This window comes from Dermacentor andersoni, chromosome 4 (genome assembly GCF_023375885.2).
Source record: "Dermacentor andersoni chromosome 4, qqDerAnde1_hic_scaffold, whole genome shotgun sequence".
NCBI lineage: Eukaryota > Metazoa > Arthropoda > Arachnida > Ixodida > Ixodidae > Dermacentor > Dermacentor andersoni.
Window position 1 is genome coordinate 190,902,307 of NC_092817.1, and position 18,542 is coordinate 190,920,848.

The 18,542-nt window shown below is 49.7% G+C and overlaps 1 protein-coding gene across 1 annotated transcript in view; it reads right to left on the reverse strand.

Annotated features, from left to right (window-relative positions):
• Positions 1–159: 159 nt before the first annotated feature.
• The window catches only part of LOC126530580 (L-sorbose 1-dehydrogenase-like), a 57,106-nt gene continuing 38,723 nt past the window's right edge, over positions 160–18,542 (reverse strand). The window contains exons 9-11 of the mRNA XM_050177844.2: positions 2,674–2,851; positions 1,656–1,878; positions 160–475 (exon numbers count right to left, since the gene is read on the reverse strand). Coding sequence (XP_050033801.1) covers positions 331–475; positions 1,656–1,878; positions 2,674–2,851 — 546 coding nt within the window. The 3' untranslated portion in view covers positions 160–330. The remainder of the gene's footprint in view (positions 476–1,655; positions 1,879–2,673; positions 2,852–18,542) is intronic.

Here is an 18,542-nt window from a genome sequence, read left to right on the forward strand (position 1 = left end):
GAAGCAGTGCAGAGATATTGCTGTCTTCTCCGGACCACCTAAACCGTCGCTGTTCCTACAGCAACCTTATGAAGCACGCGAATGCACAATTAGTGCCTTGCTCAAGGAAGGCTGATGGACACCACGAAAACTAAATAGACACGTCCTTCGGCCGACACGTACTGTAAGAAGTGGATACTTTATTCTCACAAGACGTTGTTGTGCGCATCGTGGTCGTCGGCTTGCTCATCAGATCATATCAGTGCACTGATTTCGACAATGTTTCAGCGTCCAAGCTGAACTTCGCTCTGCAGCGATTTTCACGGCTACTTTAAGGCCGGATTCATCGCCTCAACGGGAAAGTGCGTTGTCCTCTATAATCATGGCTGCCGCCTTGCTCCCGATCATCATGCTCGGCGCGTTTGTGTGGCCACTCACAATGTCGGGCATAATGGAAGCATCGGCCACGCGCAGACCGGTCACGTTGCCACGGACCCTGCGAACACAATCACCATATGAAAAAAAAAAACACTTATGGGTAGGTTTTTCGTGTAACTTGCCCCCAATGTTTAGTGAACCGGCCCGGTGAAGATGGATGTGGCGCACGACTACATTTCGGCGTGCCCTTATGCATACAGTTATATTAGTTGGGAATACAAGTGATAATTGCAGAAAAAGACTTTAGTTGAACAAAACTGTATACTCTAAATATTCAGCTCAGGTATTTAGCACATTTGAACTGGGTGAATTTCACCCTTCTTTTTTACCATTTTACCAGTTTACCTTCTTTCTCTAGCCTCGCTTATTACCTCTAACTACTTTCACTCTTTTTTTCCGAGCACAACTAAGGCAGCCCGTACATTCATAGAGTAACCACCCTATCTCCTTGTTTTCCCTTCGCTCGTGAAATATCGTATTCACAAAAGCCCGATGCTGTTATTTTCAATGGGTAAAATTTGACGTATTCTTTAGGTTTTCTTGTAATGGGGCTCTCGAAGAATAAAAGGCACCGCTGTCCGTTTACATACTCGGTATGTTGCGCCCGCTAGTGTGCTATTGAAATACGAAGCTAGCATAAAGTATGTATCTGTCCTCCGGGCTGATGACGATTCCTTAGAAGGTTATACAACCTGCTTGACGAGGAAACCTTCAATTACGTGTCACATAACATGCAGACTGCCACTAGCGTTGAGGTCATTTTGCTGTCGCCTTGCGTGTCGTCTTCTGAGCCATGATACGGCACATAGCTCAGCAATACGCTTTGACGAGCTGTTCTCAGTTGCTTACTATAGGGCTCAGGACGTAAATATGAAATCTGTCTAGGTCACGTGGTGGCATTCCTTAGCGCTTCAAGGATCGGCTGCATGTTTTCAGAAGCCTTCGTCCGTGGCAGCCGGAAATGTTTTTCTATTATGGCCGCAGTTACATGTTGAAAACAGATTAATGAAATTGGTTACTCATTTCAACATTAGAACATGAAACCTTCGTGTGCGGTTTTTCTTCGCTCTGCATCGGCTTCCACCGCTAAGGAACACATAGAGTGCTTGTACCACGTTATTGCTTTTAGGCGAACCTTTTTGCTACTTGGGGAGCAGTGAATTTCTCATCGTACTTTAGATGCTTGGCAACGAGACCAGGTGCACAAATTTCTCCAAAGGCCCGTCGTTCATACCCACCGTAGGCGATCGTCCAGGACCGCCTCAGTGTGTGTGCCCATGGCTACACTGCAGCACAGGTGCCACACCGTTTGGCCGAGGTGCCGGAACACGCATTCAATGTACGCCTGACTCCAGAGGGCTCCAGCCCCAGCACACGGAGGGAAAGTGACGTTCCACATCCTGGCGCCGATACTCTTCATAGCATCTGTGTTCAAAATCCTGTCGATGAACATCTTTGTGCCTGCGAGCGAGCGTAAAACGCGCGCATTTCCTTGTCATTTCGGGTCTGCTGTCTTGCTCATGCTTTGCAATCGCGGGCATGCAGCTCTGTCCTCATCACTTGAAAATTTTTAGTTGGTGTATTAGAGCCTTACTGCGTTCCGTAAACATATTTGCTCACCTGTTTAGCAAAGAACACCGCCAATGGCAGGTTCTTAAACAAATGGCCTCCCTAATTCTTTTTCTTTACTGGCATTCTCAGCCTAAGTGCCTTGAATGAAAGCGTTTTTAGGCCGTGCTGATAACTGCACGCACTTTACCCCCCTACTGGCTAACAGATCTCAAACTTACCAACCACCACAACGTGTCATGGAGGTGGCTTGAAACCGGCGCAAGGACCGTCCGCCAAAGTATACAATTGTGGCCGTATCTGTACTACGCAATGTCGGCCAAACTAAGACCTATCTAATATGCCTGTCACTTCTTTAATATGCAATTTCTTTTTGCGGAGGCACGACGTACATGGTCATATATAACTATATAACCTATAGCTTTCTCTGATTGTTTGCCATACGGTCACTATTCGCAAATATGGAGCTGCCTAAGGGACACCATCGACGATGCTGTTGAAACATTTCTCTAGCAACGTGTAAGTTCCGGCGGAGAGCGAAGTAACTATTCTTTCATTGCCATCGTCGTGAAGCCAGCAATTTGTGCTGATCTATCGTTTGCTTAAATATTTGTTTTAGAGTGTCGAGTGCCAGATGCACGCTTTAGGAACGATGTACAGTTTCATATGTTCACACAGTACACGTGCCTTGAGCGACAGCTTTGATATCGTCCGGATGTTCTAAGATGCGTGGGTCGATAGCTGGATGGTCGTAGGGATCTGTGGACTTCAAATAAATTGAGCCTCGGGATTTTGGTCGGTTTATAACAGGCGCCAGTCGAAATCCAGGCTGACCGTTCGATGGCCCAATGAAGCTGTCAAAGGCCTGCGAATAAACAAACATACGAACTATAATTTGCCCACTCTTTTCTTTCTCAGAAGAAATTATTCATGTAATCATACTTCAGAACTCCACTTAGATCAAAAGTCTAAGGGATCAATACAGCTTACTCACACTTTTGGAGCCACTCAATATTCTGCTGTAACAGAGTACTGGATTCAAATCTTTCAAGTCAATGTTGAAGAGGGACCCGGACCGCAAGCACAAATAAAAGAATAGTCAATAAAGATATTTCGATTTTTTTACCTATGACTGACCTATCTTGAAGTTCAAAATGTTTGTAATGACACAGGTCAGAGGCCGTCCCTTACATCAGCCTAATACTACTTCCGAGATTAAAATTCTGGTTATTCCTTCTCTAGTGTCTGTATGGAAGGCATCAGCTACAGGCGCCCAGTACGAACAAAATCTCATTTCACGAATTTCGTCGTACTGCAGTACCCTGTCCCGAAGGTAGAACAGGAACGCTGATTTGTTGGGTTTAATGGCGGTAGTGATGGTAACGAAAAGTCATAGTTTCATCCAAAAGGGGAAGCACCGATTGCTAAAACAAGTTCGTAGAGAGCTTTGCGCAGCAGGAATGGTAGATTTATCGGCCTTGTAAACATGGAAAAAGTTGCGTGCTAGTTTAACTAAATGAGTGTCAGCGCACAGGCAAACATGAACACATCACACTCGGTGATCGCGGACACTCGCTGTCAAAACGCTGGCGCGAGAAGCCGCGGCAGCAGCAGCGAGCGAAGTGACCTTCGTGTTGTCTATCGCTTCAAGGCAAATTGAGCGGCGAGAACACAGCTCGCGCAATGGTATGAGCCGTCTGCGGGTCGCTGTCAAGATAGGGCGCGCAGAGTACGCATGTGCTGCCGGTGTAAACACTCCCTCCTTTCCGCGCCTCCTGCCCACTTTCCTCATATGCGCGCGCATGATTGAGCCGCGATCGTGGGTTCCCCTTGCACGAAGTCGCTAAATATGCAGTTGCTGCTGGAGAGCAACGCCTCCGTCCTTCCATCTCCCCACGAAGGTTAGCGCGACGGAAGACGGCGCGTTCCCTCTGAGCCTTCCTCCCTAGTGCGCGCCAGATTGAGCAGTGACCATGGGCTCCCCCCATTGCGCGCTTTCACTCACACATACAGCAAACGGCGCGCGGCGACATTGTTATCGCCCTTGAAATTTGTAGGGAACGTCACGGCGGCGCCTACGTCGACAGAAAATATGCGCCCGTAGTGTCCATATAATTGCCATCGCAATAATATTCCCTTGCGTGCCGTGCGCGCGAGCACGCAGCTCGGGCGACAGAGCTATTTCGAACAATCCAGCAGAATGGCGCGCTTGCTTAAAACCTACAATAAATTGCATGAAGCGACCAAGAGGGCAGCCGCTCCTCCAGCTCGTAGGTGATAAGGCGATCAAGGCGCATACATTCCGAGGCGAATGCATGCTCAGGAACTGTCTACTTGAGCGCTGCAGTTGTTTCATGCAGTGTTTCTGCCATGATATCGATCAGCTCTATAGATGCCTCTGCAGGTTGGCATATGACAGCGAGCGAGGGTAGCTCGTGGTTCTGTAGTACAGAAGGTTGTGCGGTGACGATGTTCTTCAGGACTCCACTTCAGCGAACCATGGCAGCAGAATGGCAGCACATGCAAGGGGAACATAGCGAATTCGCGTCTATCTATACTGGTGAAAGGTAAAGGTTGACTGCTGCCAAAATGCCGGACAAGTTCGTGCCTTGATCCAGAGGCAGGAATTGTAGGCACAGTGAGCCAAGAAAGGACGTCGGACTCGTTGGTTAAGTGATGCGTCACGCTACCAGCCTTTCTGTGAGAGCGCACATTAGGGGAACTATGTAGATAACAGCATAAGTAGGGCTGTGCGAATATTCGACAGTGTCGAATAACGAATCGTATAGTGTCCTATTCGAATCGGTCTTCAAATCGAATAGGCACTATTTGTAAACGAATATTTTCCAAATACATTTCGAATATTTATAAACGTCAACTGTGCAACAATAAACATAAAATTGGACCAAAATATGGGACACAAAACATGAGAGCTTGCACGGGGGAGCAGGCTACGTCACTTTGGTAGCCATACTGCACAGGCTGTACAGCGATCATTTGCACTCTCTGAAGATCTTTGCGCGTGCGAAGCAACTACTTGTTTGCCCCTACTGTTCGATTTGTGCTGTTAATAAACACTTGATAACGTGCTATTTAATGAAAGAAACTTGCTAACCTCAAGTATACTGGAAAGTCGGCATCGTTTTATATCATTGTGATAACGGCTATTTATTATTCAAAAATTATCCGAGAAGTATTCGATATTTCATTTGATTCGCTTGTGGCGTGATTCTATTCGTATTGGGTTCGGTCTTACAAATCGCTATTCGCACTCCCCTAATCATAAAGCACAAGTAGCTTAATATCATTACGCTACATTTACTTTATGGTGTTTCACAAGTGGTCTTGCCCACCCTACCTTGACGGCCCCATAAGAGTTGCTAGAATGCTATGGCAAAGTGCACGAGGACAATCAACAACTTTTTTATTGGGTGAAGAAAATTTACCGGACAAAATTACAAGGTGGTACTCGTGTGACAATAAAGACAGGTGTAACAAGAGAAGGCATCGACATAAGCATAACCTTTGTGTTTAACAGTACGTATTGTCACAGAGGTTCAGGGACAAAATGGAAGAAGTGCTAGGGACGATCAGTTTACAGATGTGTTTACATGTGTTTAGCCTTTAGATTTAAATGGTGGAGCCTGAGGCAGACGAATTTCAAGAAGAAGAAGAAGAAGTATTTTAATGATTGGAAATGTAGAGAGGTCGGCCGGATAATGGAGCATCTGGCCTGCTACTCTACGTAAGGGAAGGGGAAGAGGGGTGGAAAAAGGGTCACAATGGGGGATGATAATGGGAGGAACGAGGTGAATGACACATTACACAACTGCTATCACAGGCGTGAGTCCAGGCCCGTGTCACCTAGGAAACGTGAAAGTGCACGCATTGTCTCTGTCGTCTGCCAACTCTGTGGCCACGCGCCTAGCAAGAGGTCCTCCGACAGTGGTCCATTGTGTAAATGTCTCAATGTATCTGCCAATATCAGTCTTTCTCGCGCATACTCAGGGCACACCACGAGCACATGTTCTATGGTCTCTACAGCGCCACACACTGAACAGTCCGGGGAGTCTGTCCGTCCAATAATGTGCAAATATTTGCGCGTGAAGGCGACGCCTAATCGCAGTCTGTGTATCAGGCATGTATGAGGGCGTGGAATTCCACGCAGAATAGGAAATTTCATATCGGGATCCAGGCTTTTAAGGCGGACGTGACGAGCGTCTGGCTGGGCCCAGTATCTTCTCGTCGCACTCCTCATTAATTCCGACAGGAGGCATGTGATGTCCGGTCTGGAGAATGGCACTGCAGTTCGCAGGCCATTGCTGAGGGCGCGCCTTGCTGCAGCATCGGCCATCTCATTACCGTTGAGCCCACAGTGTCCCGGGATCCATTGGAACACTATGCGGTGGTGTTTTTCTTGAGCGTATGAAAGTATATAGCTCGGTGATCTGCAGGGCCAGAACCTGATATGCGGTGTGGCGCAGGAAGCATCCCAAAATTTGCAGCGCGGGTTTTGAGTCCGTGAAAATGCACCACTCTTGAGGTCTTTCCTCGCAGATGTGGCGAATCGCTTCCCGAATAGCCACAAGCTCTGCAGCGGTTGATGTTGAATTATGGTCTAGTATGAAACCTCGAGTCATCTGTTGGGCTGGTATCACCACAGCTGCTGTCGATGCCTTAGGTGACGCGGAGCCGTCTGTGTAAACATGAACATATGTCTGGTATTCTGACCAGATGTACGCGAGAGCAAGTTGTTGTAGTCCACTGACGGGAACCAATGATTTCTTTAGTATGCCGGGGACATGTACGCATACGGAAGGTTGAACCATCACCCATGGTGGTTTGACGGGGTGATATGGAAGGGCATAGCCTGATGTTATGTAGGGTAGATGGCAGCGGAGTGCACTTGTGAAACTGCTGTCCGGTCGCTCATGTATAACCGACGTCAATGGATGGCAATGGTATCGTGTCAGTAAGCGTAAATACACACGAAGTGGTTCGTGGGACAGGTATATCGGTAATGGGCATACGTGGGCTTCCTCAATTGTGCCTTTGTTGGAGGCACGCCGTGGCAACCCGAGGCATACTTTTAGTGCCTGCGCTTGGACGCTCTCTAATGTCCGTAAGCAGGAAATGCTCACGTTTGAGAGTATCGGAAGGCTGTATCGAATGTAGCCTACGAAAAGAGACTGATAAAGTCTTAGTAATGAGCCTTCCGTGGGGCCCCATTTCATGCCTGTTGCGAAGCGAAGAACATGGCAAAACAGATTGAGTTTTTGCTTCAACATATTAACATGCCTCGACCATGACAAACCGGGGTCGATGATAATGCCCAAGAATCTGTGGTGGGAGACATAAGGTATTATGACACCGTTAATGGAGACTGGGTAGCGGCAGACGGATTTGCGCGTGAATGCAACCACAGCACATTTTTCAGCAGCTAAGCGCAAACCCTGACGCCGTATGTATCGTGAAGTAGATGACACAGCCCGTTGTAATTTCGCACGTAGTTGTGGGCGTGTTGCACCAGATGCCCAGATGCAGATGTCATCTGCATATGCACTGATGTGGATGTGAGGTGGAAGCTCGCTCACCAGGCCAATCAGTGCCACAATAAATAATGTTGGGCTGAGAACTCCTCCCTGAGGAACTCCACGGCATACCTGATGACGGTTAGTGTCTCCGTCAGGCGTGGACATGTAAACGACACGGCCGCTGAGGTAGCTCACAATCCACAGGTAGAGCCGGCCGCCAATACCCAAGTCATCTAGGGCATCGAGAATGGCTTCATGAAGGATGTTGTCGTAGGCCCCTTTGATATCTAAGAAAACAGCGGCGACGAGTCGGCGTTGACGTTTTTCATGTTCCACTGTCGTAACGAGGTCAATGACGCTGTCAATTGAAGAACGACCCCGCCGAAAACCAGTCATCATGTTCGGATAAAGATCATTTCTTTCCAGAAACCATTCGAGCCTCGCCAGGACCATTCGTTCCATAACTTTGCCAACACAGCTGGCTAATGCAACTGGGCGGTATGAGGTAAGCTCATAAGGTGTCTTTCCAGGCTTCAAGAGAGCAACCAGGCGGCTGATCTTCCACTGCTGCGGAACAATACCGGAGACCCATGTGTCGTTGTAATAATTGAGCAGTGCAGTGCGACCAGCCCTGCCAAGGTGAGACAGAGACGAGTACGAGATCCCGTCAGGGCCAGGAGCAGATGAATGCCGACACGACGCAAGAACAGCCTCTAATTCGGGCATCGTAAAGAGCAAGTCGTAGTGGTCACTTGAGGAAGGTGGCGCAAAAACTTCGAATTGGATTGAGGCTGGTTGAGTTGTGCCCACAATCATTTTGCAGAAGTCGTCCGCTACCTCTACATCATTGCGGCGTTGGTAAAGGGCCAGAGCTCTGAAAGGGTACCTTTCTTGTGGGGGAAAACGTAGGCTCCTGACTACATGCCAAATACGTGACAGCGGCTTGCGAGGATCCAGTGATGAGCAGAACTTTCTCCAGCGCTTCCTTCCTAATTTCTCGAGATGGCGCTTTATTTGTCGTTGAGCTCGGCGACAAAGGGCGAGATCGCACGTGGATTTCGTCCTTCTATACTTCCTTTCAGCGCGCCGTCGGACTGCGCGCAACCTCTCGAATTCCACGTCGATAGGAGACCCCGGTGAAGGTGCACATATGGTCCGCGTGGCCTCACCGAGGGCAGACGTGATCAAGTCTTCTATTTGCGTTGGTGACTCGAGATTCGCACAGGAATTCTCCACGAATGTCTTAAAAGTGGGCCAGTCAGTGCACCGCACATGAGACGAAGTGGTAGGTGCGAACCACTTGACGCAGATATACGTTGGTATGTGATCACTGCCATGTGTTTCCACATCACTGAACCAGCTAATAGAAGACTGTAGTCGGGAGGAAACAAACGTCAGGTCCAAGCAGCTACTATAGGACGTGCCATGCAGAAACGTAGGAGAGCCATCGTTAACATTGACGAAATCCTGTGAGTGCATAAAGTCGGACAAGGCTTTGCCTCGGTTATTCATTACTGTACTTCCCCATTGGGGGTGATGAGCATTGAAGTCGCCCACAATAATATGGGGAGCTGTGCAACTCTGGATTGCTGAGGACAGGTACAAGAAATCAATGTGATCTCTGGGTGGAATGTAGCCGCCGAGTATCGAGAAGACCCGCCCTTTAAGCGTTAACGTCAAGCAAATGTAGTGGTTCGTGTTATGGTGCTGGAGGACAAGGCGGTAGTGTGGAATATCTCGGCGTATGCACACTAATACCTTGCTGGTTTCATCAGCTTCTCGAGACCACAGCAATACATATCCAGAAAGGCGGAAAGCAGAAGGCATGTTGGGCTCACATATAACAATCACGGGGAAGCGGTATTTCTGGACGCGCTGTCGGAAGTCACTTAGGCGACCACGCAGGCCTCGGGAATTCCACTGCATCACTACACTGCGACGTATGTGCATCGACACAGAGGAGGGGTTGTGTGGTAGCGCCATAATGAATCACTGCAGTGCCGCCAAGAGCGGCTCAATTGTATCCAAAAAAACTGAACAACAACCCTTCCTGTTGGCGTATTGAGGCCTGAAAGCAGCGTGCGCATGGAATGTAAAAGTTGTTTCAGAAGAACGTTCACTTGCTGGCCTTCCGGCTTGTCCTTATTGTCCGCTGGACCGGCACGGAATGATGGACGCGTTGGTTCGACGACTTTGGATGACAGAGCAGGCCATTCCACATCAGAGGAGGTGGATAATGTGCCCGCATCTTTCTGAACCACCGTGGTAATATAGGGCGCTGCAGCAGGCGGCGTCTTATCATTCTGCGGCTCAATACGTTGAGGCAACGGAGCTGAGAGTTACTGTGACGGCGGCTGAGACAGACTAGTGAGGTGTGACTCTGGGCGTCGGTGTCGGGAACGACGTTTGCGGCGACGAATAGACGCGGCCGCTTCTTGGTGACTTGAGTTGTCTCTTACCATCTTCTTCAGGATAAGCCTCTCGTTCTTCATCCTAGGACAGTCTTTAGCCGTCGCCTCATGAGCGCCGAAGCAGTTGGTGCACTTGACTGTCTCCGTCTTGCAAGTGTCATGCTGGTGTGATCCGCCGCATCGACGGCAGGATATTTCATTTCTGCAAACAGCACTCACATGGCCAATCCTGTTGCATTTGTGGCATTGAACAGGCTTGGGAACATACAGACGGACAGGATGCCGCACATAGCCCACCTTGACGTGGGATGGGATAGAGTCGGCTTCAAAAACTACTTTAACACACCGTGATCGGCCGAAACGATGAATGTCGACTATCTTGGCCGTAGATTTGATGAGTGTCCGCAGGTCGCTGTCCGTTATTTCAGGGTCTACGTCTGTAACAACTCCAGCGGAAGTCCGTTTTCCGTGAGAGAGATAGGGGGGGACCGGCATACCGCCTAACACTCCAATTTCTTTCAGTTTGTCCACGGACGCCCGAGATTTCACATCTACCGTAAGGACATTCTTCCAAGCGTTGATTCTGACCTCTTGGACTTGTCCCGGAATCAGCTGGTCGAAGAATTGGGACAGCCGCTATCTGTTAATCGTATTCAAATTAGCCGTCTCCGTTGTGGCTACGAAAGCCACAGAGAACCCGTCAGGTGCGTCAACATTCTCTGCAGGCAACTCCCTCGCTGCTGATGTCCGGCGTAACGCGCCAAGTTTGTCAACAGTCTTTGTAGTTGACTCACCAGCTGTTGATGTCCGGCGCAACTTCCTTTTCAGGCGGCGCGATTCAACAGGCGTGAAGCTGCTACTGTCGGAATCCATCTCAGTCACCGTGGAGTCATCTGCCGAATCTGGAAGCTCCACGTCGGTGACGGCCGTAGTACAGAGGGCACCAACTGGCCGAGCAGCAGCTGGGTCAACTGCGTCGACGGGAAGCTGCACAGGACGTGTGCCCGCCATCCCGAAGGACGACGCGATCACTGTGTACACACAATATTAAAAAGCTACAGAAAAGTGGAACAGCCGAAAACACAGATGCTCTCTACCGTCACTTCTTCTTCAAATTTCAAATTAATTAATTCACATACTCCACATGGAGGGCAACGCAATCCCGGGAACCGTGAACTAGGTATTCAAACTTTTTAAATATTATACAGAAAGAAACAGGCACCTTGAGTATTTGCAAATTTAGCGCATTTTCGATTCTTGATTTATATCTGGAAAAAGGTGGTATTCGAAGCGCCTAAATATTGTGAAAAAAGACGAAGCTTTAGCACTAAGTTGCGATACCCTTATTTCTGCAAACAAATTATTGTTGTGTGAAAAGAAGCATTTCAGTACTGCTATCAAATCTTTCAGTCACTTCATTTCACTCTTGAAAACTTTCTGAAGCACAGTATATTGGTTATGTTTATGCAAAAATTGTTATAAAGTGCCTTTCGAATCAAATGATGAGCCTGCGCTTTCAATCAGTGTCCAAATACTTGGATACTAATACCAGAGAACACTCCCATGTCGAGCACTCTTCTTTATAATGAAGCCCACAATCTCATGTGATATCATAAGTACATTGATATGTTTGCCTGAAATTGGAAGTTTTTCTAGAAATATTGATACGGAACAGCCGCCACAGTGTGGCTCCACTGAGGAGGAAGAAGACGACGTGGGCCCGCTTGATATAGCGTCGCCATTTTGGCCTTCCGTTAGCTTCCCTGTAAATAAATTGTATATAGCATTGGGCTACAGCTACACGTAACATTATATAGGTGGAGGCGCGGGGTCACCTCCCCCTTGCCTTCTCCCTCCCGTCGTCAATCTCGTTCGCCCCCGTCACGCCATGCTCCTTCTCCGACCTACTCGCCGCACCCACGACCGTAAAACGACACAGTGCAGCTTCTGCAGGTGAAGCTGTAAAGACGAAATCGGCACGAAATCCTCGCTTCAAGTTATCCACGAACAAGAATCTTTTGGACGTTCTCGTCGACAATGTTCCTGTGTGCGCGTTCATTGACACCGGGGCGCATGTGTCCATTATGAGTGCTGCTCTTCGCCGTCGGCACAAGACAGTTCTGACGCCCGCCCCGAACCGAGTTGTACAAGTCGCCGACGGAGGGACTGTCGCTATTGTTGGCATGTGCTCTGCCCGACTCACCATTGCTGAGAGAAACACCGTCGTTCTATTCACCGTCATCGAGCATTGCCCTCATGAACTCATTCTCGGTCTGGATTTCCTTGCCAATCATTCTGCCCTCATTGAGTGTCCGGCCGGCTCACTTCGCCTTGACTTGCCTCTTCTTGCCGACCATGTGGACCCGCCTCCAAGCCGTTTGAGCTGCATAGATTTTATTCGCCTACCGCCTCAATCTGTGACACACGTCGACTTGCTGTCCTCACCAGCTGTACCTGACGGTAATTAAGTGGTCGCACCAATTCCGGCAGTTATACTTACACATGGTGTTACCGTGCCGCACACTGTGCTGACAATTACTGGTAACCACACCTGCCTTCCTCTTGTCAATTTCGCGCTAATCACGCAAGTTCTGCCTCGGGGGATCTCATTGGCTATATTTAGCGCTTTGCAGGATCATGAGATCGAGCCATACACAGTGGAAGGTCGTCACAACTCAGCCCATACCGTGACGTCATCGCACGGTACTGACGTCGACATTGAGAAGATGGTTTCCTCTGATCTTACACCTGTTCAAGCTGAAGCTCTTTGCCGCGTTCTTAAAGGCTATCGCGACATGTTTGACTTTGACAATCAACCCTTAGGTCAAACGTCCGTCGTGACCCATCGCATAAACACTGGCGATGCGAACCCTATTCACCGACGTCCATGTCATGTTTCTGCGTCCGAACGAGCTGTTATCCAACAGGAAGTCAAAAAGATGCTTGCAAAGGACATTATCGAGCCTTCCTGTAGTCCCTGGGCTTCTCCCGTCGTACTTGTGAAAAAGAAGGATGGCACGTGGCGTTTTTGTGTAGATTATCGCCGCCTGAACAAAATCACACAAAGGGACGTGTACCCTTTGCCACGTATTGATGACGCTTTAGACTGCCTGTATGGTGCCACCTATTTTTCTTCTATCGACTTACGGTCCGGCTACTGGCAGATATCCGTCAACGACATGGACCGAGAGAAGACTGCATTTATTCCCCTAACGGCCTTTATCCGTTCAAGGTGATGCCTTTCGGTCTCTGTAACGCGCCCGCCACCTTCGAATGAATGATGGACTCTTTGCTTCAGGGGTTCAAGTGGTCCACCTGTTTGTGCTATCTGGACGACGTCATCGTTTATTCGCCCACATTCTACACGCATCTAGACCGTCTTTCAGCGATTCTTGACGTGTTCCGCCGCGCCGGTCTCCAGTTGAACTCACCAAATGTCACTTTGCTCGCCACCAAATCACCGTCCTTGGACGCCTCGTGGACGCCAGAGGCGTGCGACCTGATCCGGACAAAATTTGCGCCGTTACGAACTTTCCTGTTCTGAAGTCTACCAAGGATCTTCGTAGTTTCGGAGGGCTGTGCTCTTATTTCCGACGCTTTGTGAAAGATTTTGTGACCATCGCACGTCCCCTTACCGACTTCTTGAAGAAAGACGCCCTATTCTCTTGGGGACCTGACCATGCCGCATCTTTTTCGCAGCTCACTACTCTCCTTACCACGCCGCCAATTCTGGTCCACTTTGACCCGTCTGCCTCAACGGAAGCTCGAACTGATGCCAGTGGTCACAGCATATGAGCAGTGTTAGCACAACGCCAGCGTGGACATGGTCGCGTTATAGCCTATGCCGGCCGACTTCTATCACCCGCCGAGCGCAATTGTTTAATCACAAAGCGCGAGTGCCTCGCTCTTGTGTGGGCTGTTGCGAAGTTTCGTCCATACTTGTACGGACGCCCCTTCTGTGTCATCACTGATCATCACGTGCTCTGCTGGCTATCCTCGCTCAAGGACCCCACGGGACGACTCGCTCGCTGGGCGTTACGCCTGCATGAATATACCTTCTCCGTGGTATATAAGACGGGACGCTTGCACCAGGATGCCGATTGTTTGTCCCGCTACCCCGTCGACAAACCGGCTGATGCGGACGCCATCGCTTGCGTTTTCTCTGTGTCCCAGTTGCTTGAAATCGGCAACGAGCAACGCCGCGATCCTTCATTACGTGCCCTCATCGACCATCTGGAGTGAACGCCTGGCGACGCCTCTCTCCGGATGTTTTTCCTTAAGGAGGGGACATTATACCGCCGCCATCTCCATCCACATGACCTTGACCTGCTCGTAATTCCATAACACCTGCGTTCGACTGTCCTCCAACAACATCACGACGCTCCCTTGGCTGGACACTTGGGCGTCTTGCGCACATACGACACTGTACGCCGTCGATTCTTTTGGTCGGGTCTCGCCCGCTCCGTGTAGCGCTACGTTGCCGCTTGTGAGCCCTGTCAGCGCCGGAAGAAGCCCTCCACACCTCCAGCTAGATGTCTCCAGCTGATCGACGTCCCACCGGAACCATTTTTCCGTGTTGGTCTAGACCTCCTTGGACCGTTTCCTCTCTTCGGCTCCGGAAATAAATGGGTCGCCGTCGCTACTGATTATGCTACGCGGTACGCAATCACCAGAGCCCTCCCGACAAGTTGTGCTGCTGATGTTGATGCCGTTCTGCTCTATGACATCATTTTAGTGCACGGTGCTCCGCGCCAATTACTCACTGACTGTGGCCGCAGCTTTCTGTCGACAGTCGTCGAGGACATCCTCCGCTCCTCCTCGACAAAGCACAAGTTCAGCACGTCCTACCACCCACAGACCAACGGCCTCACGGAGTGCCTCAACCGGACCATCACCGACATGCTTTCGAAGTACGTTGCGACCGACCACCATGACTGGGATCTTCACTTACAATATGTGACGTTCGCGTATAATTCATCACGTCACGACACCGCCGGCTCTTCACCATTCTATCTCCTATATGGCCGAGAACCCGCGTTGCCCTTAGACACTTTGTTGCCCTCGGCCACACGTTCAGCCACTGAATACGCCCGCGACGCGATCGCACACGCCGACCACGCGTGCCAGCTCGCCCGCACCTGTCTCGAAGCCTCGCAGTAGCATCAGAGACGCATCTATGATTGCCACCATCGCGACGTTCACTTTACTCCGGTTTCTCTGGTTCTCTGGTCTCGTTCGACGTGTGGGCCTTCCCGAAAAGCTGCTGTCGCGCTACACTGGCCCATACCGTGTGGTGCGACAAGTGACCGATGTCACGTATGAAGTCATCCCCGTCAACCTCTCAGCGTCATCGACGGCTGCAAGTGACGTTGTTCACGTGGCGAGACTAAAGCCATACCACACACATTTCACCGCGGATGTGTAGATTAAGCACCGGAACGATGCTTCTACTGCCGGGGGTGATGCTACGGAACAGCCGCCGCAGTGTGGCTGCACTGAGGAGAAAGACGACGACGTGGGCCCGCTTGATATAGCGTCGCCATATTGGCCTTCCGTTAGCTTCCCTGTAAATAAATTGTATACAGCATTAGGCTCCAGCTACACTAACAATATATTGAACATTCGGTCTACATAGTCTGGAACATTGCCACCTGAAATTGTTCTTGGGAATCCCCGCCCTCCGTGCGGTTTTGAACATAGCGGCGCACTCCTCATGGTAAGCCAAGAGGGGTAGCTGCCGCCTAGGCAATAGGGCAAAATAAATTGTCTTTAGTGCATAGTCTTTGTGCAGAGAATATCGTCACTACTCCGCTTCCTTTCGTTAAGTACTCAATACCACACACATCCATTCCCTGAATGGACTTCAATATCAAAATATCGCAGATGAAATAAGACTGGGTAATATTGTTAAACATTTACAGTGTGCTAGCCTTTGCTTAAGATACAATTTAATATTCTTACGTAAGGAAAAGCAGTCAAAAGAGGCTATTTACCTTGTATTTGCAGAGAAGAAAGAAGTGCCCAGGGCTCACTGGTGCTCTGGCCCTCTTGCTGTTATGCATTTTTTGCGTTCTTGCCATTTTTGTGACAGTCATTTCATCAAGGATGAGAAAGAATATGTTCCCCCGACCACTGAACAAGGTCAGTCATCTACTTCATCGCTCATTTTTGGACGGTATGCCTTTGGAAGCTCGGACCAGCTCGATTCCTGGGAGAGCTCAACGCCAGAAGCCATGGACTTTGACAGCGAGTACACCGTAGTCATGTGCCGCCGTATGAAGAAGATGCGCCGTATGTCGACTGAGGCGACTTCATCGAATCAGAGTGCGCAGGAATCCTTCATAATTTCTTACCTGCCGCTCTCGACGCCACACAGCATGAACTCCCTCAGCAGATAGTTTGAACCGAATATCTTGAAAGTGTGGCTCTGGGCAAATCAACGAGATCAGGATCAACGCTCGCAAGAACATCCTGACAATAGATGTGAAAAATTCCTCAATACTTGAGAAGTTAAAGGCCATTCCACAGTTAAGCGTAATCCCCGTCCGCTCCTTTATTACTTACGAGAAGGAGATAACCACTGGAGCGATTTCCGACGTGGAGCTTGAAATGAAGCATACGGACCTCAAGAATCTTTTGTGGTCATCGGTGCGCATTCTTGAGATTTACCGCTTGGGGGACTCCCGATGTATAAAGTTGATATTTGCTTCGTCGACATTACAAGCGTCGGTCAAAGTGGGCTACGTGATACACCGAGTGCGACCATTCGTTCCGAGGCCTATTCAGTGCCGGTAATGCGACAAGATAGGACACGTGAGCGCTTTTTGTAGAAGCAGAGCCACCTGCTCGCGTTGCGGCGGAGAGCTTGATTCCACCGACTGTGAGGCGTCCTCATGTAAATGTCCCAACTGTACTGGCTTTCACGAAGCGACTTCGAAGGAATGCCCGAAGATGAAACAAGAGGCTCATATTCTTCGAAAAATGGCAAGAGACCAATCTTCACGTAAAGAGGCTACTCAATCTGTTCGCCAAAGTGACCAACGCTCGCGACAGGAGCATCACCAAACCATTTCAGGAGAACAACCTAGCGTGGCACAGGTACCACGATCACCTCTGCCTCTGCGTGCATGGAGGACGGTAACGGCGTCTACTGATAATTCAATGTCGACGAGAGCACGCGGCAAACATGCACCTGCACCGGCTGATACAGACACGGAATGGTCTTTGCTGCCCTCTAGGCCCACGGCCATGGCAGTGGGCCCTAGTGGTCCTCTGCGCCATGAAGCCAAGAATTATAGGGCCAATGGAACCGGTGACACTACGGGCAAGCAAGGAGATGGACGCAATCAGAAGGGGAGTGTACAAAAAATGATGAAGCACCTGGTAGTGTCAATGCGCGTGATTCTCGGTGGTCTCGAGAATCCGGCCGCTAAAAGTGCCCTACAAAGTGCTGGCCGTGCTGGAGCCGCTTATCGCAGCTCTTCATATGCTATCAAACTTTTTTTTGCGCTTGTGCTGTTCACGCAGGGGAGGCCCACACACACCAGCTTCGTCCTACCGCCTTTATATTTAAGTTCACTTGAATTGGTGACTACAGACTTGATATGAAACCTGATAGTGGCTTCATGGATGACATTTTTGAATGTTTATCATCATAGTGTTGAACTTGCTTTCACCTTTGCGCATCCTTCTTGCTCTGTCGTCATCATCACTCATCACACATTTGTGTCCCCCGTTTCCCCTCCCACTGAGCAGAGTAGCAGGCTAGAGCGCCTTAGCTCAGGCCGACCTCTCTGCCTTCTTTCAATTAAATTAGCTCTCTCTCTTTACAAGAGAAGCGCAGCGAGAGACGAATATGGTTACGAGTACGTGCCAAGCCAAGATGCCCGCCTTCGCGTTCCTTTGCGACATGCCTCATAAGCGCCTGCTGTGTCGCATCACAACACCTGGCTTAAAAACGCCGTCCCGGTGCCACTGGATATATGTGGCAAGCAGATATTTGTAGGGCTTGAGCAGGGCGACGTGGACGATATCACTGGTGGTCGGAGCAGAGGACGTTGCGAAGCTGACTGGAACGATCTGATTGGTGACATCAGTGACTTGGCATGTCACGCGATATGGGCCTTTGTAACAAGACAGGAGTTTCTCCCAAAGCCATACTCGACGGGAAGCCCTCCAAATGTGTATTAGGGCACCTGGCGAAAGCTCAGTTGAGGATGGTAGAGGTCGCAACGACGCTTCTGGCTCTCTTGCACACGAGTGGTGGCATCAGGCGCATGCTCACTTGTCGAGGTCGTTGTCGATGATAGCAAGGTGTCAACTGGACGCGTGGAATCATGGCCATGCAAGAGGCAGAACGGGAAGTAGCCAGCAACGTCAACGCGAAAACAATGTAGGCGGTAGAGCGAGGTCCCAATTTCGGTGATCGACTGACACGTATGTCTCCAGCATGTCTGCAAGCGTCCGGTTCAAGCGCTCAGTCAGGCCTTTTGTCTATAGAGGGTAGGAGGTGGTAACTGATACTCGATGGAGCAGGCGCACACGATGTCGTCATTGACCTTGGAGAAGAAGGCATGGCCTCGGTCTGTCAGCACTTGAAGTGCAGCTCAAG